The following is a 23,049-nucleotide window of genomic DNA, read 5'->3' on the forward strand; positions in this document are numbered from 1 at the left end:
GACAAAATCTGGAAAGGCTGTAAAGGACATCTCTGACAACTGCCATTCTTGCATAGCTGTGGTAAAATAGGCATCATCTGCCCAGGGAAAACATTGGTGCATCTTCCCAGCAGTAGTACAACCCTATGCCAGAAATTCACAAGTTTTTACTTTTCATGAAAGGGTGATTACAAAAATCAAAGCAATCAAGAAATTCTTTTTTTTTTTTTTTTTTGCTAATCTTTGCTCTTCCAGTTGTGCTTATAAACACAAATATTTTTTTCCAATAGTTTAAGCATTAATTTACATAACAAGGATTTCAACACAAAATATGTACGAATAGTATTTACCCTGAGCTTTGTTTTAATTGATGATTTACTCCCATAACAGACATTTTTTGTATGACCAAATGATAATACCAACGGTGTTACCAAAATACACAACACATGGATTTTTGTTAACTTCACACTTTAATTTGGTTGCACATTGTACAGACCAAAACACACATCAGAAAATACTATCAATGAAGTAAAAATTACAATGTGTTACTCAAAAACAGAGTCCTAACAATGTTTCTATGGTGCTGAATATTTAAACATAGTTCTGCTTGGACATCTTGACCTCTTGTAAGGTAGGTAAACATTACTTTTTACACTATGCCCTGACCCATCAGGAAAGCCTGGGAAACATTTCTGCAATCACGGCACATTTAAAATAAATATGAAGCCTATTGTTTTCCTGTGACAAAAAGGAGTCTTGGTAACCTTAAGATTTGTTCAGTGAGACATTCTGACTGCAACACACACACATGCTAACATCTGTAACAGATAAATACCTGCTTTAACTCTAGTTCTTTTTTAGTGCTGTTATCAGAGTTTTGGCACAGGCTGCATATTAACATAAACTTCTGTTTTTAGCACCTGATGCATGCCTTTCTCAGTTTGCTAGTGTTAGCAAAAACATGAACTTCAAAAGCATCCTGTGCCCAAGTCAGTAACATTACTTTGAGCAATCTTTGTTTTCAGTAATCTTTGTTCTGACTTATATTCAGGAGACAGTGCAGGAGCACTTTTCTTAATAAATAAATAAAGTAGTATCATTCTCCATCAGGTAACAAGGAAACATTAAATTTAGCTTATTGATATTGGTCAAGGGGTCATTACCTTACAAGAGGAAACCCTTAACTAGTGCAAATTACTGACTCAAAACCAGGACCTGTAGTCTTGAGAATACATTTTAAAAGCGTAGAGCCAATGTCTCAGAACTATCACAGAGCAAACTAAGAACTTCCATTAAGAAATAGCATATTCAGGAGTCAGAGTCAAGTAACCAGAAGAAAAAGCTTCCTTGCCTGTGCGAGAACCAAAGACTTCTGACTAACCAATGATTACACCTTCTCCCACGCTGCCTTTCATAAGCATAGAATCTTTTTGGCCTCTGGAGATTTTAATCTTTAAAATGAACACTCTTCTGCACAGCATGCCAAATATATTTTTAAAGTTTGTATACATTTTCCACACAACGCAAATCTTAAAATTCATACTCACAAAGCTTTCCAAGCAAGTTACGCAATACAGTTCCCGTTTCAGTGCTGAGCTGACAATGAGCTTATTCAATTTTAGGCTTTAAAAGTCTCTAATTGTAAAGGAGTAATCAGTTATAAAACGTAGTGGCTGGCATATTCATCCAACAAGCTATCAGATCACACTGCAACCTTTAGGATCATGAGACAGTGCGGGTATAGCTGGACAGAACTAAAGGCTTATAAAGAGTGCTTAATGTGAAATGTTAAAAATAACCTGCATGGGGAATTTATTAGCATAGTGTAATCTAACTGAAATGAAATTGAGGCTCATAATTTGGTAAGGACTGGGCGCAAATGAGCTGAATTTTTTGTAGCATCTTTTCCCAAATGATTTCACACACAGTGGTTACCATTCTGTTAATGGAATGGAGGTAAGAAATCCTAATGAGTCAACCATCAGCAAAAGGAGACAGCTGAAATAATTTATTGACACATTGTAATTAACAAAATCCAGGATTTTCAAAGAGAAACAGAATCCAGGAGGAAAAAGCAAAAAGAACGAACTTGATATGAAAAAATAAGATCTTTCAGTATTGGCTAAGAACCACAAACCAACAAGCATGAGTGCGACGCAAATAACTAAATTTGTTGATTTGCCTGCCACATTGGAAAATCAGTTTTGATCAAATTGCATTTAATTTTAGTAAGAGACCAAACAAAGTTAACTTAGTTTGACATAGAGCCCTTGTTTTCAGGGATCTCCAAGATAAACAAAGCAAATGTAGGACATAACTCACAGAACTGGAGCGCGAGACAAAGACGCCTTCACTTAGCAGATTGAAGAGGATATCTATTCAGAAGGCAGCACACCCACTGGGGTCACTCAATCTGCCAAAGAAAACCTACAACCTCTCTACTACATCCCAGAAGAGTATCCCAAACAATGCGTTATAGTATATTCCAGGATGCAGATCTGTCAAGCTTTCCTGTTGACACCACCGAATGCGAGTAACTCACCGCAATAACCCAAGACCCAAGCCATACCCCTTGCAGATGAGCATCCAAGCTGTCAGGATGGAGAACAATTCTTTCTCACTTTTGTTCCTAGGATCTATTTACCCATCCAGGATGGACTCCAGTGACACAGATTATGATTACAGATTATTCCCTCAAAATTTTTATAACAAAAGTCATTCCAGTTTCTTAAAGTAAGAAAAAGCAACAGAGAATGAATATCAGGGGAAGAGGGGCAATACCTACTAGCTGGAAGAAAACAGTTACAGCCTACAGCCAGCAGATGCAATGCAACTACCTCGCAGCAGCAGGCAGCCCTTGCTTATTTTACCAAAACCGCTACAAAGGGCTTACATCAAAACTCTTCTTAAGAAGGGCAAATGCAGATGATCTGTTGACACACGAGTAAAAGTAACGTGCAATCCAAACCCTCTGGGGAGAGGGGAAGGAAGAAGCACAAGGGCGCACATAGGAAAGTTATGACTGTCACAACGCTCCCCCTTTCCTCACCACCTTCCTCTGGCTTTCCATTAGCTGTAGCTCAGCCCTCACTGATCAGCTCTCACACACACCACTCCCTCCGCCTACTTCAAGTTTCCCAGACTTTCCAAAGCCACCTACTACAACCCAGGAGCTGTGGGTTTTCTGACACAATGAGGCTCCCTCCAACCACTTACTTTCAGATCAGAAGGAATCTTTCCTGTTAGACTGGAGTGATAAGAAGATAAACAGATATTTTCCATCTTTTGTGGCCTGACAGAAGATTAAAATAAGTAAACCAGAAGTGTTATGTTAAGAAAGAAAAGACTTGGAATTTGTGACAGTGTTTCTGGCAGGGGAAAAAGAAAAGAAACTGCAAGACCAGTTCGCCAAGGCAAGTGACCCTTAGCAGCACACAGGTCACTAACGAAGTTCTGGAATAGAAGCCTGGAGTTTTTTTCAGCATGTCAATCTCTATTACCAGCCCCCTGCACAGATGAATAAGGAGATGAAGAAAGCACAGTCCTAGGGATTGGCCAAAGCCACAGACTGCTGGAAGTTCCTTTTTAATAAAGTATTCCTGATACACAAAACAGCCGTGCTTATAAAACAAGTCGCCATGCTCAAATAAAACAGTAGCAGCTCATTTTAACATTTCTTACTATTTAATAAAAGAAACCCAAGCACTGAGAGGGAGGGGAGGGCACGTTCACACAGCACGTCAAAGTTAGATGCTTCACATAGGCTAAGTTCTTGGAGGCATCTGCCTCCTTACATTGACTGAAACAGGGGACTTCCACACCCCCTGAATCAGTCATTTTTGGTATCTTACATGCGTGAATACTTGCTCCCTTCCCAAAGGAGGGCAAAAATTTAAGTGAATTGTCCTGTAAACCTCAGACAATAAGTTAAGAAATACATCTCACAGGGGTTTTTTTGTTTGTTTTTTTCGTTTTTTTGTTTTTTTTTTAAGATCATTAAAAAGATACCACCAATTCCAAGTTAAATGCTTTGCTACATAAAAAGCCAGGAAACAAGGATAAAATTCAATTGCTTCGGGATTATGTTATTTCTAGACCTTAATGCTTTCAATTTACTTCTATTGCCCACATAGCAAGTACACAGGTGGTCCAATTATCAATTCTATACTAAAAATCTTTCTATTTTAGCACTGATGTACTTAACCATTTTTACTGATACAGAACTCCGTAAGTTAGCCTAAAATGAAGAATACTGTAACTTTAAAAAAAGCACTAAATTCATTCACTAAGAGAACAGTGGGGAAGAGATATTCACGGATTATATTAATATGTTTGCAGGGCTACAGCTATGGTAAAGCTTTTAGCAAAGAATTATCAAAATTCCACAAAATACAAACATGCCAAATACAGCAGAGTTTTGTAGTGTCTGAAATGTATGAGTTCAGAAAACATGTAGGAGTGGGGAAAGCACAAGAGTTCAGCACTGCATTTCCCTCCTGGCTCAGATGAGGTGGAATAACTAACGCTCCAGTATTAGCTTCTAAAACTAATCAGTTTTGCAGATGACTCTACCTACTCAAATGCAAGAGTCATTTAATAGAGTTTCTCACAGCATGCTAGCAAAGGAATGGTCAGAAAACTACATTATGAAATAACATTAAGTGTGTTGGGGACTCTTTGCACAGTATTTTTGCTCCAATATTACTAACAATCTTTTTTCATCTTGTAATTCTATGAATTTTTATAGCTCAAATGGATGAGTCTTGCAAGAATACAGACTAGCCTGATTCATGTAGCTAGAAAAGCAAAATGTAAGAAGTTAATCAAAAAAAGGAACCATAATCCCAACCACATGAACTACACCAGGAAGCAGAATCATTGTTCATCTGTGAAGTCGCAGAGGGGCAGGCATCACAGAAAAGCTACGAAGAGTAAACCATACCACCAGTCTATCTGCTGTCATCTTATATTCTGTAACAGACACTGAGGCCTCCTTAAAAGCAAGGACATTCTAATTTATGGAAGCAACCAAGTGACATTTAACTACTTCAGCAAAACGAAGCCCAAATCACATCTCATCACATCTTGATCCATTGTGCGCAACCACCATCATCCACTTTTCCTCCTCAGCCATCCCCAGATATATACATATAAAAAATAACTGTGTGTTTTTTTAATTTTTTATATATATATATATATATATATATATATATATATATATATATATATAAAAATATATATATATTTTCAACAAACGTTGATCTCCTCATGGTAGGATAAAAAGGACATATTTTGGCATATAACATCCACAACCAAGTTAAGCAAGATGTTTTAATAAACATTTAAATAGCTACAAAACCAAAATCACACCATACTTTCTCAATAGCTGCGAGTTCCTCTGTCGTAGCCACGCATTCTTGAATTTATCTTGCTCTCTTATTGAAATCAGACTAGGCCCTAGCCTGAAGAAGGCACGCACATTGCTTGCATACGGGTTGTAGTCTTGCAAAGCCTTTAATCCTCAATGTCTAAACAAGGAAACCATGCAACTTGCACATGCTGAGGTAACCTCCTCAGAGGTTTTAATATAAGCAACATTTCTAACCCCTTCTTGACCTACATGTATTAAAGACAGTGAGAACACAAAAATTAATCTGAATTTTGCCTTAATTATAGCCATTCTGAAGGTACAGAATAACACAGAAATCCCTGTGAACCTTTTATATACAAAGCTATTCTCCTATCATACAGATCTCCAGTATAGTTACATATTCCAATCACAGGTCCTTAAAGGCAGGCCAGGCCACACACTCACTTTTTCTTTCCTGACTAATTTGCTGAAATATACCCTTAAGGTTTTTTTTTTTTTTTGTATGTGTGTGTGGAACTGCAAATACAGGGTCTAAAAATTTAGACTATAGTTCTAACATGTTTTCAGACATGTTATACTTGTAAACATGACATGCTAACAAGTATGCAAAGCCTTCTCATCTTCCATTTCCTACCATTTTATGAGTTCTTCTTACATTTAATATTAGAAGTGCCTAAACTGTCTTCTACGTTACAAACCATAAAAACATTCTACATTTTGCTGTGTACATACTATTCCAAAGACTTCAGTGGAAGCAGAAAGCATACTAAGAGTCAAGATGTACACTATTTTTAAACACAAAGTTTACCATTATCTACCTTGTATCTTAGAGAATACATTATGGGTTTGTATAACTGTCAGTTAAATATGCTTTTATTTTAAGGGGGGGGGGGGGGAAGAGACCGGGGGAAGAGACCCTGCTCAAGCTACTTGCCAAATGAGAACTTCAGAATAATCAGGATCTGCTTCTAAACAACAACAAAAATCTAATAAATTTTAAGTGGTGTCATTTTAAATGATTCCAGTTTAAAGAAGTGGACCTCATATCTGAGCTTAAGATGTTAGCTTATGTCAAAAATACAAAACCAAACAGCTGCCTTTGATGTGACTGATTAAACAACTCTTGTCTCTGGTATTACTAATGGAATGAGTAAATGGGTTGTAATATAATGTACAATAATTCAGTTACATACTAGTAAACATTTCACTGAGATCAGAGCACTAAAGTTTCAGTTCATGCTGAATGATTTTATAGACAAATAAATATGAGCTTAAATACCAAATAAACATACACTGCTAACAGGGTACCTCAAGACTATTTGGTGAGCCATTGCTCAGAGTGGCCTGTGGGTAATGCAGTCAAAGGTACAGGCAGGCATAAAATATGAAGTCAAATGCTGTTTCCACCCAAAGTTCAAGTCTTAGACTATCCAAGTCACTTTTCCAGAAAAAAAAAAAATCAAGACAAATATAGAAAATTTTTAAATTCAAGATAAGCTGGTATTAGAATTGATCTGCCTGCCCCCTTCCCTACTATTACACTTTTTCTGTTTCATGGAAAAAGTTACTTTCCATGAAATATATCTTGAGATTAGCAAGACAGTTTTTGAAAGAAGTACTTCAAATTTGATTTTTAAATGGATTTCCCGCATTGGCTTCATAACATGCAGAAAACAATATATTTTTACAGAATTCTATACCTGCATTCAGTCGGAGTTCTACTGGTATACACAGCAAAACTCCAGAGTATTGCTTTCTCCCCCCCCCCCCCAATCTATGGGAAAATACAGAAATCAGAATTTCCAGATCAACCAAGAAAGAAAGTGGCTGCTTTACTAATTATCTATGTTTATTATGATGTTTAGTTACCTAGAATTTAAAAATACTACAAACTACAACATAATGCATTACAAAATTACAGCCTTAAACAGAGTTCAGTCTTATTATACAGTAACCTGGCCAGGAAAAGTCATCACTATTTTAAAATACTAATACATTGAGTGGGTGGAAGATCTATACACTGTGGCTACTTAGCAAGTTACAATAGTTTATATTTCTGGCCAAAAAAAAAAAAAAAGTTTCTTTAAAAGTGCCAGTAACTGCATTTTTGCAAAGCTCTAACATTTTACTTCCACCCAAAATTTTATTCCCAAAACATTTTTAAAAAATTGTAAAGAAAGAGGGAAGGAGGAGGAGAAAAGAAAAAACTGCCTTTATCAGCACAAATCACTATATTTCAATATTTGGAATGGAACCTACATATTGCGCTTAACTTGCAAGGGCTAAGCTGCAACTGCTAACACAGGCAGGACTTTGCAGACATGACAGCCAAACCTCTTTATACAGTAGCAAGCACGAAGCAATAAACTGTTCTGAACACTGGTCCATCTCACCTGCCTTAAGTGTATGGATAAACTGCTACATTTTTAAGTGATGTTTTTATTAAAATAAGCCTCAATAAGAATTTGGGAAGAAGTATCAAGGAAAGGCAAGCAAAGGGAGAGACTAGCTGACACATAACAATAGCCGGTGAAATATTACTCTTATTTTCTGTAATAAACACCAAGATCAAAACATTATGCAAGTTAAATTTCCTTGAAAGGTTCCCAGCAGGAGTCTTCCTTTTTGTTTGTGCAGTACGCGATTTCCTCTCACCCACAAAAAACATACCAAGAATGTGCATGTGCCACTAACACTAAGCAGCACTTCCTTAATCACTCATTTCCAACAATTTATGGATGATCAGTGGCAAAAACGAGCAAAAATAATGAAAGCATGCAATGAAAGCTCATTGAGACAAACCGGCTTGGACTTCCTACTCATTTCTGTGTCTCTTTAAGATGGGGGTCTGATACAAATTAGCCACTGGGAAAAAAGTCATCTGGTCATAAAATACAGTACAGGGTCACTTTTATGTAAGTTTGCCAAAAGGGACATAAACCAGGACAATTTCAAACTGTGACACAGGATAGAAGTATATTAAAAAAATCTTTGTTCCTCCTCCATTGTGCTGTCATGTTGCTCAGCTTTATAGACATTCCAAGCACCAGCTCTGGCCTCTTCGCTTCCACCTGGTCTACCTAATTAATTAAGCAAGGAAGTTACCTCAAATTTTTGTACTATTTGTTTTTATTATCATGCACTTCTTTTGATGTTCCAGGAGTTAACCTCTTAATCCACAGACTCTGTGTGTTGTGTTCTGAACATTTTGGGATGTCTGGATAATTTGGATAATTGGTCAGGATGTTGCTGTCGCTCATGGTAAACTTTATGCCATGACTTCAGGTTCAAAGATCAGTATTAAGGTAAAATACTTCATAAAGCCTTTTTAAAACTCTACACTTGTGATTATGCAATACCTAGTTATACCAGTTTCTCACAGTGGTAAAACTCACTGTGTTTGTATTTTCTAATGAATTACTCCTAAACACCTTCATCTTTGTCAGCTTCAAACGAATACAAATTTTGGTTGAAGTTACATCAGGAGAAAGCATATTTTAAGGTCAAGAAAAGGTAGAGCAATTATCTCCTCAAAGATGCTTGCCTCCTGCACACAGCAGCATATATGCTATTTTCTGTGCAGTCTATTATCACACATGTAAATGTCAGCACTGAACTATAGATGCCCAACTGCAAATACCACAGCTTTCCTTTGGAGAGAAGGATAAAAGATGAGGTTAATTCTGACATTAAGAAACATGATTGACACCTTTGTTTCATAATTATACTACAGAATTTTGAAGGCCAGGGATGAAGAACTTAAAGAGTATCTAAACAAGAAATGTCTTTATGCACAGACTCTTCAAAGAAAGACAACAAATTCAGAGATATAAAAAGGCCTTAGTATTGATACAAGAAATTAAAGTTATTTTGGACTACTCCAATAGCTCAGATAACAGCAGTGGCCAAGGCATGACATACCACAGTGAACTCCAACTACTTTCATATTCATGAAAAAACTTTAATGCACACATGCATGCACATAAAAGTGTGTATGTATATATAGATATGTGCATATGTGCGCATGCACATACATGTGTATACCAACTTCATCTCTTACAGTTATTTTCCTAATAATAGAAGTTTGCAAGTGCCATTCAGCACAAACAAACTATACCAAGGAAGAGCAATCTTAGGCTCTTTAAAAGGACATAGTCAAACCCCTTAGGCCCAAAATGCCCTTTTTGAATTAACATAGTGCTTTTAATTAAAAACTAGGCAGACAGTCAGTTTGATTTTCAGTACAACACCGCATCCGTCCATGGTGAGTGCCTAATTTCCGTATTTCTCTCCTCTGTGCAATATGCAAGTGCTTGGTTGTTTTAAACTGTTGCCCTGAGGAATCAAAAGGAGTCTATAAGAGGGGCCATGTGCCATTTAGAAAGTATACTAGCAAGCAAGAAAAAAAAGCCATAGTAAACTGGAAGATGGTTAATCAAACCCATTCAGATTCATGGAACTTAAAAAGCACGGGTAATACTTCCATAAAGGAACACGGGGGAAAAAAATTACACAAAACTCATAAAACTAACCTATGAACTATCTGCAATATCACAGCTTGCAACAAGTTCATATTATAGCAAATAGATAAAATCAATTTTAAGCATAACCCATGATAAATACTCAAACATATGGATAAATAACTTGGGTTTCAGGCATATACAGGATAAAGACTAACATTACTGTTAGAAGTGAAGCTCAGAGAAATCCATTAACAAAATGGAAAATGTTTAATTCATTTTCAGAACTGAATCCCTTTTATTCATTCAATTCAGACCTTAAAATCCAACCTGCAATTCTTACATAAACACCTACAAACAGATAATTTGACTCTAGTCACCCCATGATAATAAAGATCATTCTACAACAGATTTAAGACACCCTGCCTAAGCGCTTCCACTGGAACAGCCTTTTCACCTACATCTTGAACCAAGGAGTCAACTGTTTTCCCTATTCCAGGCATCCAACTTCCAGCTGAAAGATTAAAGATCACACATCCTGTGACAAACCTCTTCACTGAATGCCTTCACATTTACAGTGGATCCTTCTTTCATTAAATGCTGCAAGTTTTGTCAAATATGTATGTTCCTTTAAACTGGGATTACTAAAAACCAATTTTGCCATCCAACAGCCATAGCGTTTCAATGCTCTACCTCTCTAGTCCGTTAGTCCGGTGCGATGAATGGCAGTTAGGTTTCTGGGGAGTTTTTGTTTGTTCATTTATACCTGCACAAGTATAATCAAAACCAAAATGATCTGCAAAAGTACCACAATTCTACAAGGTAGTCAGTCTTAAAATTATCTGTTAAGAGAAATAGATAACCAATGTGCCAAAATCTGAGGAGAGTAAAATACATGGGGAGTACTCTTCATGGATTACAGAACTGAAAAGCTTACGTATGTCCCTTAGTTCAACGAAACAAATTTTCCCAGATTCGAATCACCCTGTTATGCAATTTGTTTAAAAAATATTTATTGTATTTATTGCAACAATAATCATTTACCTGCATCAGAATTTGAACAGAATGGCATAAGGAAGGTGTATGGGACCTCACAAAACTTGAACCACAAATTTAGTCCAGAAAGAGACATTTGTCACTCGCACTTTAAAGGAAAAACTACCGAAGAGAAGGTACTTTGATATTGAAAACAAAGTTATTTTTATGAGGGCTGCAAGGTATGTGGAGGTTTAATACAACCAGGATACATGATGCATCTGTTTGAGACAAAAAAGAACTCCGCACTGTCAAGGTATATACTGCTAGTATTGTATACAGTGTTTTAATGGAAAATAATCCTTTTCTCCCCCCCTCCACAGTTTTGCTTGTACCGTCTCCCACAGTCTTGACCTCCACTAAGATCAGATATGTTGGTGGTGGTTTTGTTTTTAACGAGATTCACGTTAGCTGTGGCTACATCCTCAGAGTTCAAGGAAAACGGAGCAGCCTCCACCTGAGAGCTAGAAGGACAAACTGAGTTGCTGAAAGGTTTCCAGCTCTGGCAGCACGTGCATGAAGAGGGAAGAGGACAGTGGCTTCCAGCTGAACTAGCTAAATAGGGTTAAACATAGTAGTATGAAAAACACTTAGCCCAAACCCAGACTCAGACTTGAGCCCATTAGCTTGGTCAGCCAAACCTATGCAGAAATAACTCGATACTTCTATAGTTCAGTCAATAAAATATAACAGTGCAGCAGCAAAGAGCTCAGAACAGGCTAGCCAAACAAGTATTTACACAGGCATCTTGGCCAGGTCCTGCAAGACAACTCTGACATTGCTCAGCTTACATTACCTAAACAGGAGCTTCGACTATAGAAAAAATTCTCTATTTCTTCACATTATTTTATCCCAGTTAAAGTACTGCAAGAGGAAAACTTAAGTATCTCATTTTCATTGCTTTCTTCTATTTTCTCAAGTATCTACAAGAAGCCTAAACCCAAAATTGGATTCAGTACTTCCTTTGAGGCTTCCCCAGTTCTACCAAAAACAAAAACACCCTCATGCCACACTCATGAATGCAACCAAAAGCTGCATTTTCCTTTCCATGCCAATCATCATCTTGTTGATTTACGTGTTATTTCTGATCCACCAATGAATCAGTAGCATTTTGCAGCCATCTTTAATGCATTTCATTTTCCTAATTCCAGGCCATTTCTCAAGATCTTTTGCTTTCTAATGCTGTCATCCAAAGGACCTTGAATTCCCTCAAACATGTTATCATTAAAAACAAAAATGTAACCATTCAGATTATAAAAGATTACTAAAAACATGTAGTAGCATTGGTCCCCAGACAGCCATTCCAATTTGAGTTCTTTGATATTTACTCTTTGAACTTCATTTTGTTGTGCCTCCCATTACAGTAATTTCTTTTTCCTTGCCTTTCTTTAGTTCATATGTTATTATAGTTATCATCATATTGTTATATGGAAGCATAACAATGTTCTTGGTGGTTTATTACCTTGGATTGTTTAATTATCATCCCTAGGTATTTTCCTGTTAGCAGAGCCAGGTAATTTATAAATATTTCCAAAGTGAAATGACAGATACACATTTTATTTTCTCCAGTCAAATTCTTTACTAATTCCTAGTGGGCCAGAAACTGCTTTGCCAAGTTCCATATTTTGCTGAAACACAGTTAGCCCCATAGATTTGAATATAGTCAACTAAGCTAAATATTTTTAGTCATTCTCTATCCATTTAAGACAGTTTTCTTCACATATTATTAATACTAACCAAATATCTGTTCATTATAAAGCCCTTTTTGCGAAGTTTGGAAGACAGACCTACAAAACTTACAAATCAAACTTGTTAGTTTTCTCTGGGTCATCTGCTATTCAATCACTCTTTCTACTAATAACAAATCTATACTTTCTTGTTACTTTATTTCTAGTGCATTTATTCAGCCTTCTCTTGTTTTAACATCCCTTGGTAGTAGTTGTAAATAATTTTAAGGGTTTTAATTGGTTGTATATTATACATCCTACCTTTCCTTTGCATTAGTGAAGTTTGTTTTTACACCTCATTGCCTCTTATGAAGACCTGAGAGCTTTAATTTATTAAAACAAGACAGGATATTCTAATACTAAGTTGCAAGTTCCAATTTTCTGTAACACCTTGTTACTTAAGAGACTAAAGACTTTAGGCCTAAGATCATTTCAGGAATTCACTGTTAATTCAGTGCATTTTTTTTTCCCTTCTTCCAGCAAATGTAAGCTATCTGTGTTTTGAACATCCACACTTCCTTCAAAAAATTCAGATGGTTATCAGACCAGTTACTTACAGAAATTAACACAAATAATATTTTAGTTTCTTTGCAGTTCTGCTTTCAAAGAGAACAAGCAAATAAAGCTGGCTATAGATTCTTCTCCATATTGCTACCTGCTAAAATGGAACATTTCCTACTCTATATATTTTTGGTCCATAAGAAGCCCCTAAACTTGTATCACCCATATTCCTCTCGTTTTCATCTAGAGATATTCGAAAAGTTTGCTTTTGATTTCTTTTCAAGAAGAGACATTCATGTTACCAAATCAATTTTCCTTGAAGAAAAAAAGAAAGTCTTCTTTAAAAGTTAAAGCATTTCATTAAAAAAACACCCTTCTTGATCCCAGTATTTGTAGCTTTTCAAGGGCTTTTTCCCCTTAAAGTTACTCCCAGGCAGATACTGTATATTCACCTTACCTGCTTGTGTGAGAGTGCATGTGTATATGCACACACTCACATATTTAGAGACATCTCTGCAACAAGAATTATTCCAAATCTATAATATTAGTTTCATCAGAAATGAGGGTTAAAATGGAACATATACCATAATCGCTCATACAATTTTAAACAGTATGTTCCTACCTTTTTTAAGCCAGCAAATCCTTCCGATTCCAGAAAGAAAAAGGCAAAGGGCATCAACACAAACAAACATAAATTGGAAAAAAGAGAAGCAAGATTCCACAAGCCTGCAACAAATAAGAGAAAGTATATAAGTTTTTCAGCTTTAAAAGTAAAGATGTTACATCTCATCCTTTACATATAACAAAGTAGTATACATACTAATATAATATATACTATTACATACAAAGTAGTAAACATACTAATATAGTATACTAAGTACTAACAGAAGTCAGGATTTTATGGATGCATAGGGTTCTTTACAAGTCATTGCCGCAAAATACCAATTTCTGTGTGTAATGTTCTTCAGTTTTAAAGAAAACCTGAATATCAATTTAAACAGCAGCAACATGCTGAAGCTTCAGAAGACACACTGCAAACTCAGCTCGACTGCTTCCACAATATCCCATTCCTTCTGCAGGGATCTTTAAATATCCATTTTAAAATTTTTCAGGTCAAGTATTCTCTCACCAGCAAATCTCTGGAAGTTCAGTTCTATGTATTCCCTAAGCACCCATATTTTTCCTCAGGAGAAACTAAGACAAACCATGGATTTTAACATAGCAATATACAAACACTGTCATCGCCTCCCCATTAAAAGAAGATGATATGATAAAGCAACAGCAGCTTTCCACAACGAGATGACTGGCTCAGTGGATGACAGGAGAGCAATGGATGTTATCTTGACTTCAGTAAGGCTTTCAGCACTGTCTCCCATAACATCCTTACAGACAAATCAAGAATGTACAGGCTAGGTAAGTGGGCTGTGAGGTGGACTGAAAACTGGCCGAACTTGTGGGCTCAACAGGTTGTGACCGGCAGCGCAAAGTCCAGCTGGATGCCAGTCACTACTCGTGGGCCCCAGGGGCCAATACCATTCCATTGCTTCATTAGTGACCTGGACAAGAGCACAGAGCGCATCCTCTTGTCTAGTTTGCCGACGACACCAAACCGGACAGAGTGGTTGATACAGCAGATGGTTGTGCCACCATTCAGAGGGATCTCGACAGGCTGGAGAAATGGGTAAACAGGAATCTCACGAAGCTCAGCACAGGGAAACGCAGGGTCCTGCACCTGGGGAGCAATAACCCTATGCACCAACATGCACTGTGGCTCGACAAGCTGAAAAGCTGCTTCACAGAAAGGGTCCTGGTGGACACCAAAGGTGACCATGAGCCAGCAACATGCCCTCATGGCAAAGACTGACAACTCATCTCCACTAAGGAGATCTGCTTCATTAAGATTTTCTGTGCTGAAAGCTTTCTGAACAGCCCAATAGTTTCTGGTAGCTAAACACATACCCACCACAACCATATCAATAGTCATGCAGGATGCCATGTTTCTTCTTCATAATAGTAGTAGCTTACCCACGATTTAGTGCTATTGTAGGTAATGGGTTTAGCTAGAGTCATACTTTCTATATCTGGAAAACACAACTTTTATTTTGTAGTTAAAAAAAGACAGAATTAGGCAATAGGGAAACAAAGATGAGTCCCTAAGCTTCCCAAAAAACATGCATTTCCACAGTCCTACAGGACTACGTTATATCACCTGAAATCCAACAAAGAAAAACCACCAGGAGCAGGAAAGAATTTAAAATAACAGCTTTAATTGTTTATTTCCTCCTCTTCACATGCAGGCTTTTTTTTATTTTTTTTTTTAATTTGACCATTTTGGAAAGAATGTGTAAAGAAAAAGACATTTATCATATGTTTGGAGAAATCATTACTGAATTTTGTATGTAGTTCCAAATGCAAAATTGCTTAGCAACCATCTTCACCTAGCTTCCTCTTATCTTCATAATTCTTTCACCATATATACTTCCTTTTTCCTCAGCTGAGTTGATTTAAATTGGGGCAGGGGGAGGGGGCAGGCAGGCAGACAAGTGTGGGAGAAGAAAAAAAATCAACTTTAAAAACACACACACAACCACCAACTTTATCAGTAATTGATAGTACCATATGCTTAAGTTATACAAAGCAAGAAAAATCCAAAACATGTATGAAATGCAATATTCAAATGCTGCCTAAAGGTGTCTAAATTCAAGTTAACAAAAAGAAAAAAAAGATTTTTTTCCTTCAGAATCTGCTCAGTGAGGAAGCCCCTGTTACCACAAAGAACATTTGCTCATAGCAACATGAGCATGAATCTCATGGAGAGGCTTTACTACAGCCCTGAAGCAGTCTGCATAGCTCTTTTTTCCCAGAGAATGAACACTGCTAGATTTGGGGGCATGGGGGAGGTGCTGATTTAAGCAGTTTTCTTTAAAGAGAGACAGTGTGTTTTGTTATCTAATGGAAGGCTGAATACCTGTTTGTCAAAATTTCAACAGCTGTATTACACATATGCCTACAAAGCACGAAGAGTAAAACAGTGCTTAAAGGAACAAGCATCTACAGTATGTATGGGGCATTTGCAGGGGGACACAGCGCATACCTGGGCTGATTTTTTAAAAAGCCGAAATGCAAAAACTTACACATTAACAGCTGATAGGAACCACATTTATAAAATTGCAAAATACAGAGCAACAGTACACATGTAAAATTGTGTGAGGTAAGGACAGTGCTGTAATGCTGATCACATACTTTGAGGGAAGCATAAATATAAGAAAACACCAGATTAATAGACAAGTATCAACAGATTCCCATTACTCTTTCTATCCACCACCCACTTCACTAAATTCACAACTTCATGATTCTCTTGTTCTCCTACCATAGTATCCTAATCTGATAATTCAAAAGTCAAATTAAGAAAAAAAATATTTCCTTCCCAGTAAATTGACTGCATGATAAAACTACCCAAGAGACACTTGCAGATCGCAACACATAAAAGCTTTAAGCACTCTGCTAAGATTCTTTTTGCACGGGTAGTGGCCTAAGAAAATCTCCCATAAAACAAGCTAAAAAAAGCCACTCACAATTAAAACCCTCTCAGTCTGGCAAACAGATTCGATACTCAGCAATTTTTCTTTTTTATTCCTGCCAGTTTCTTTAAGTTTTACCTCCACCTGGTGGTTATGCCAAACAACAGCACGAGCGAGCATCTGCACTTGTCAGAAGTATTTCTGGGTTTAGTTCAACACTCATTAGATAAGATTACTCATACTGGATACAGCTGTGGGCTTTCTGCCTAGTTTTAAACGTAGGTATTCTTGTTTTTCTATATGCCACAATTAATCTAACAGTCCTACAGTATAAAAACTCCTTAATATTACAGTCAAGTATCTCCATTACAGACTATATTTATAACTGATAAATCTAAGAAAACTGAAGTGTTTACAACCAATACAAGTTTTCCCATTTAATAACATCTGCAAAACATTAAGCCAACAGTATGTAAAGGCTATGCTGGATGTAATAAAGAATTATGGAGGTATTGGCAAACATTTCCTGAATTTGAGTGTTTGAGATAGCACTACGAAGTATCAAAAATTGCACACGTATTTCACAATTGCCTTTACAAAGCTATGTCAATATAGGGAAATGGGTTTTTAAAAGCAGTGAACTATTATGCAAATCTAGCAGATGCCACAAGAGGGAGCCCCCCCCCAAATTAAGTTTGACACAAAATTTGATTTTGTTAAGTTGCAGTAACACAACCCCATGACCTGATCCAAAAGTGTACTAATGTTTATAAAGTCTTCACAGCAGCTCCAATAAATCTTTTTTTTAATTCAGTCATGACTACACCTATTCTAAACTTTGCAATACATGGCCAAACTTGGAAACACAGAGATGCTGAACTTAATTCCACACTAGCCATTGCTCTGAGCTTATGAAATATAAATTACATTGTGTATGCATAATACGCTATTTTCAACATATTATCACATTAAATCAAAACAAGATGGTCACTGGAAAATTTAAGGGCTTTCCTATGTAAAAGCTACTACTTACAGCAGATTTCTAAATTAACTCAAATTTTCTTTAGTATTGTAGCAACTCAGAAGTAGAATGAAAACTTCTGAATTACTTATTAGATAGTTTTCACTCTGCCATACCATACTGTACTTTTTCCAAAGTCAGTTCAAACACAGAAGAATGGACTAATTTCCATTAAACAGATTTATACTTTTCAGTACCAGATGTGAACAATTTCTGAGCAGCTAAATCCCCGTGAAAAGTGAGAATTAGCTTGATCTTTTTAAAATAGGAGACCTATCAAATTAGCGATCCCCCAAGCTATGCATGATGTTTTATTGATCACAGAGTAACTTGCCTAGAGAGAACCTCTGAAGTTATGTAGTCCAATCTCCTGCTTAGAAGAGGTAACATGCAGGTGCAACCAGGCTGCCCAGGGCATTAGCCACTTAGGTTTTGAAAAAACCACCAAGGATGGAGATACCTCAGCCTTTCCAGACAGCCTCTTCCGGTGCTTAGCCATCCTTCTCCTAGCGTCTAACTCGGTCCTCTTTGACAAACGGTACACTTTTTCCTCCAAAACTCACTACTTGGCACAGAGCCCCCAAGGCCTTAGAGTAGACCTTGCCAGTAAAGACAGAAATAAGGGCAATCCCAAGGACCTCAGCCTTTTCCACATTAGCAGCAGGACAATGTCTTCTTTGGCTGTCTTTTTGCTGCTGACATACTTATACAAACCCAGAGGATCCCACATATGAATTTCCGGAGGAGGACAAGGTCTATTCTCTTAAAGTATAGCATCTTTATTGCCTTCCTTACTTCCCTCAGATCTTAAACTACGCAGTCACCTCAGGCAAGGCAATCAGGTCCTCCTTACTCATGAGAAAAATCAAAATTTGTTTATTGCCCAGATAACAAAAAAACACTCAATCATTTTCAGAAAGATGACAGAAAAGAAAGCATGTGGCCTGTCATTTACTTCCTGCCTACACCTAGCCACATTTCATCTGTTGCAGAGTCGTATAATACTATTTTAAAAACTCTGCAAATTAGGAATCTAGGAATTCACCAATTTGCTACCCATGAGTATTATTAGGTATTTTGCAAAAATGTGCATTACAGATAAAAAATAAAAATTCATGCAAAGTCTTCAGAGAAAAACTCCTTCCAAACCAAGTTACCATCTGTTCACAAGAGCAGAAAATACATAGCATAGTTAACTTGTAAATTATCTGCTTGTTTCAGATAGCTTAGGTACTATCTCCCTTCTCCAGCCAGATCTACTGTAAATACATGCTGCTTTCACCAGTATTTCCCTTAGGCCCATGGAAGAGCCCAAATGATTTTCAGATACCCTATGGCAGAGGCTGTGTCCATTGCACATGTTGCATAGTCCTGAGCATGTTTACCAATATTGGACTGCATATAAAATTCATGTTGTCAAGCATCAAGGCATCATCCCTGCAAGTACAAAATCTGCACTTTTCTCAAATTATTTCAAGGGAAATAATGCATTTTGACTGTACCTCCTTACTGTGCTTGATACAGTTACTTTCTATAGTTTCCCTTGTTTACAGATAAATTGCTAACAGTTGAATTTAGCTATCTCATCCCAACTGCTCATAGCTAGCAAGTTTCTGGAAATAGTTTGTTATATATTGTAAGAAACTGATATGCATCATCATAAACAAACAGGCTTACGGATCTTGAATTTATACATGAGGAAAAAAATTGAACGTATTTAAGTTACTTAGCTTCCAGTAGTTCTTATTCTATATTGATAGTCAAAGTAGTGAATTTGGTTTCATTTCTTCAAGTCTGCACAATTCCAAAAAAGCCACCAAAAAAAAAAAAAGCACCACCCAAAACCAAACCAAAAAAAGCACAAACCACTGCATCACATAGAGCAGACTGAGGACAGACTTTTGTGATCTAGGACACAGCAGCAAAACCAACCAGTCAATATCACATCAACAATTCATTTACCATCTTAAATTAAAAATGGGGTTATTAGCTTAAAAATAAAAACATATGTGGGAACGTATAAGGAAAACATCCATTTTAATTACATTACGCCGAGTACTAACCATGAATTAGTGAGCCATTTAACCACTGAATATAGTAGTTTTGTGGAAAAGAGAGCAGGATCTCATTGCTGATTATTGAGAAGGGCAGAAGCAGGACTGCGCCAGCTGAAACTGCTAGAGTGAAGGTGCTCAAGAACAGCCTGAAATTTAAAGAAAGGCACCACTGTTACCACCAACACCACGCTCCAGACAGGGGACGGGGGAAGCAGGTACCCGATGACCAGTGGCTGAGGGATACCCATTCTTACAGTGTAAAGGGGCAGGAGGGAGGGAAAGCCATGATTTCACAATATTTCATTTTTTAAAAGGCAACTTTCAAATACCAAGTATTTTTACTGAATTCAGTAAAAATAGTTTCTATTAGCTACTGCAATTTTTCCTCTTTGGAATTGATACATTCAATACTACTGAACATACATTCAATTCACATATCATACACAGAATAAAACAAATCAATTAATATCTTTTGATAACTACTTTAATTTTCCATCTCCCCCTCCATACAGAGTGAAAAATTTTCTGATTTCTTGTTAGAATTTTAGAAAGTAGAGCAGCTTTTTAATGACTGAAAAGGTCTGTGGGATAATACATGAATAAATATTTTAACACTGAACCGAAAAAAAAAAAAATCATTGCTCTTTCACAAAGCAGAAAGTTTTACAAGTATCATCACATAGCCTAGAGCTTTTTTGATAGCTGGGGGGGGGGGGGGGAATCAATACAGAGAAGTTGCTAGAATTATTTTAAAAATGTTTAAGCTTATTCTTTTTAGATCCCACACGCAGCTTATACTGAATGCCATCTTGTGGCATTCAGAAGAACTGTGCTCTTCAGAAAACAAGACCAACAAAAAGCTTCGAGAACAAGTCTGACATTAAAATAAAATTAAAAAAATTTTTTCAAATCACATGACAAAAAAGACAAACTTAGGGAGCTGCTCGCAGAATTCTTACTTTTCCAGTAACAGCTTGTCTCCACAAACCTATTTTTCATTCACATAGTCCTTAACTTATATAAGAAAAATGTAAAATCTGACTACTTAGGAAAAAAAATTACATGCTTTGGTTGCTGGTTTCTGGAGGATTTTTGTTTTGATTTGTCTCTTTTTTTTTCCCCTTTTTTTCTTTATTTCTTTTTTTTTTTTTTTAAGAAAGCTTAAGTATTCTAAGCCAGAATTGTGAGATGCTATAGTGTATAACATGCTAAAGTGTTTCAAGGTGCTACAGTTTGGCTTTGTTGGCCACCCCCCCCCCTTTTTTGTTATTATTGTTAAATGTCCTGATAATTACACTACATAAAGCAATGTCAACCTGTAAACATTTGACAGTTAGTACTTTTCAAAAAATAACGTGTATAAGTGAGGAACAGGAAAGCTTAAGCTGAAGGGACCACTGAACAATTTTAATTGAAGTCTATTACTCTGAAGTGCTAATCTTGAATTACACTATGGTCTTACCAAAAAAGAGTATTTACAGTTGACATTTGTTGTGTTTTGAAGCTAAACTAGAAAGCAGATACAGAGGATACTAGTTAACAAGAAAAATTTTACTCTTTGGATGTTCAAAAACTCAGAATCAGGCTATGACCACAGCTGGCATGAAAATCATTCAATCTAGAAGAGTATTAATTAATGGGCTGCAGTCTTAAAAGCAGAGAGATCCTCCTCTCTACTTGAGAACTGAGAGCTTCATAGCATTACAAAATATGTATTTCTCTCTCCAGATCTGAAGTAGAGTTTATAGCAAATTTGTTTTTTATGAATTTGAAATACTATGTTGCTATCAGAAACTACTGGGAGGAGGAACATTGAAAACTCACATCAGCATCTTTGTACATCTTTTGAACTTGCCATGAATGCACAACTGAAAGTGAACACCTTGCAATGTACTCAGCACTTTCCCAGGGTACAAGGCAAATCAATAAAATATGCAATGAGCTCTCCTTCCAACAGCATGACAATACCACCATGGAAGAGCTAAGAACGTTGTTCTAAGTAGCATGTCCACATAATTCAGCAAACTAAACTATAACTGTAAAATTCAGTAATTTTACAGTCAGTGACAGGTCAGTGACAGCTCAGAAGTGTTCTGCAAGTCCTCAGCTATGTATTTAAAATAGGAGAGACTAAATACCTAACTTTACAAAGGAACAGGAGGAAGAGAGAGTCACTGGCAGACCAGCAGGTCTGGCAAGCATTTAACTTACATTTGCTATTCTTTTTTAAAGCACTGTTCAGGTGACCAAATGCAGATGTCCGCTTTAGGATGAGCTAACTTGTTCTCCATGCTCCACTGCCTCCTTTGACAAGATTTCCACTGACTGCAGTGGGAACTTAAACACATACCTCACATGTAAACATCTACATTTAGATGCAAGTCTTGAACTGAATTTCACCTCTAGTATCAGGTCCTCATGCCTGTGTGAAAAAGCCCTAGACCAAACTGCCTTCCTTCTTGCCATGCCTTTCACTGATCAAATTGCAACTTGGATAAATTTTTCCTCTGCCTTCCCCAACAGCACAATCCATTTACCATAATATTTAAAAGGGATTGTTCTTTAATCTAGAAACATACAGCACTCCCATTATAGCCACATATTCAGGAAAAAGCAGTACTGCAAAAAAAATAAATAAAGTTATACATACGAAATTCTGTTAACAATGGCATCTTCATCCTCTTGCTCATCTGAAAAAAATCAAGTTACAGCAGGTTACATTCAATACTTAGTTTTCTTTCTTCAGGCTAAAATGTATATATGAAGGAATAATTTTAGTTGAAATTTAAAATTTAGGATTACTAAAGCAAAAATAAGTTACTAGCATTAATATTTTTAAAGGCTTCTAATAAAAAAAATGTTCTCATATTCCTTTGCTAGTTTTAAGTACTTTTCGATCAATATAACTACAAAGTTATGTGACCTTATTTTATTTGAATACACGGATCAAAACTAAGGGTCTCCAACAGGGCTCTAGGGCAAACAAGCTACAGAAAAGACATCTGGGGTCCATACTAACAAACAACAAAAATCCCAGATAGATCTTTCAATTACAAGGGTAATGATTTTTTTTCAAAACAAGAAAGCACACCCAGAACAGTAATGACCATTTAGTTGCTTCCCCTTGTTCATTCCACAACCTCCCCCCCCCCCTTTTTTTTTTTTTTTTTTTGAACTGATACCCTGGTTTCCCTTCAGGTATTTGGCATTTTAGAAAATGTTTCTTCACTTATATCAAAAAGTCAGGATGTTGGTTAAGAAATATTATTAACATTTAATTCAGAGGCCAATCACAGATATATCCTTTATCTATCCTTTATATCCTTCTCTGTACACATCCTGATGTTTTTTCCACATTCGAAATCACTTTCTAGTCA

The 23,049-nt window shown here is 36.6% G+C and overlaps 1 protein-coding gene across 1 annotated transcript in view; it reads right to left on the bottom strand.

The window, feature by feature from the left end:
• Nucleotides 1-23,049, bottom strand: part of LMBR1 (limb development membrane protein 1) — a 72,351-nt gene that overhangs the window by 32,501 nt on the left and 16,801 nt on the right. The window contains exons 3-5 of the mRNA XM_026102993.2: nt 22,323-22,362; nt 19,679-19,818; nt 13,696-13,799 (exon numbers count right to left, since the gene is read on the bottom strand). Of these exons, the coding sequence (XP_025958778.1) occupies nt 13,696-13,799; nt 19,679-19,818; nt 22,323-22,362 (284 nt within the window). The remainder of the gene's footprint in view (nt 1-13,695; nt 13,800-19,678; nt 19,819-22,322; nt 22,363-23,049) is intronic.

Source organism: Dromaius novaehollandiae, chromosome 2 (genome assembly GCF_036370855.1).
Source record: "Dromaius novaehollandiae isolate bDroNov1 chromosome 2, bDroNov1.hap1, whole genome shotgun sequence".
Lineage (NCBI taxonomy): Eukaryota > Metazoa > Chordata > Aves > Casuariiformes > Dromaiidae > Dromaius > Dromaius novaehollandiae.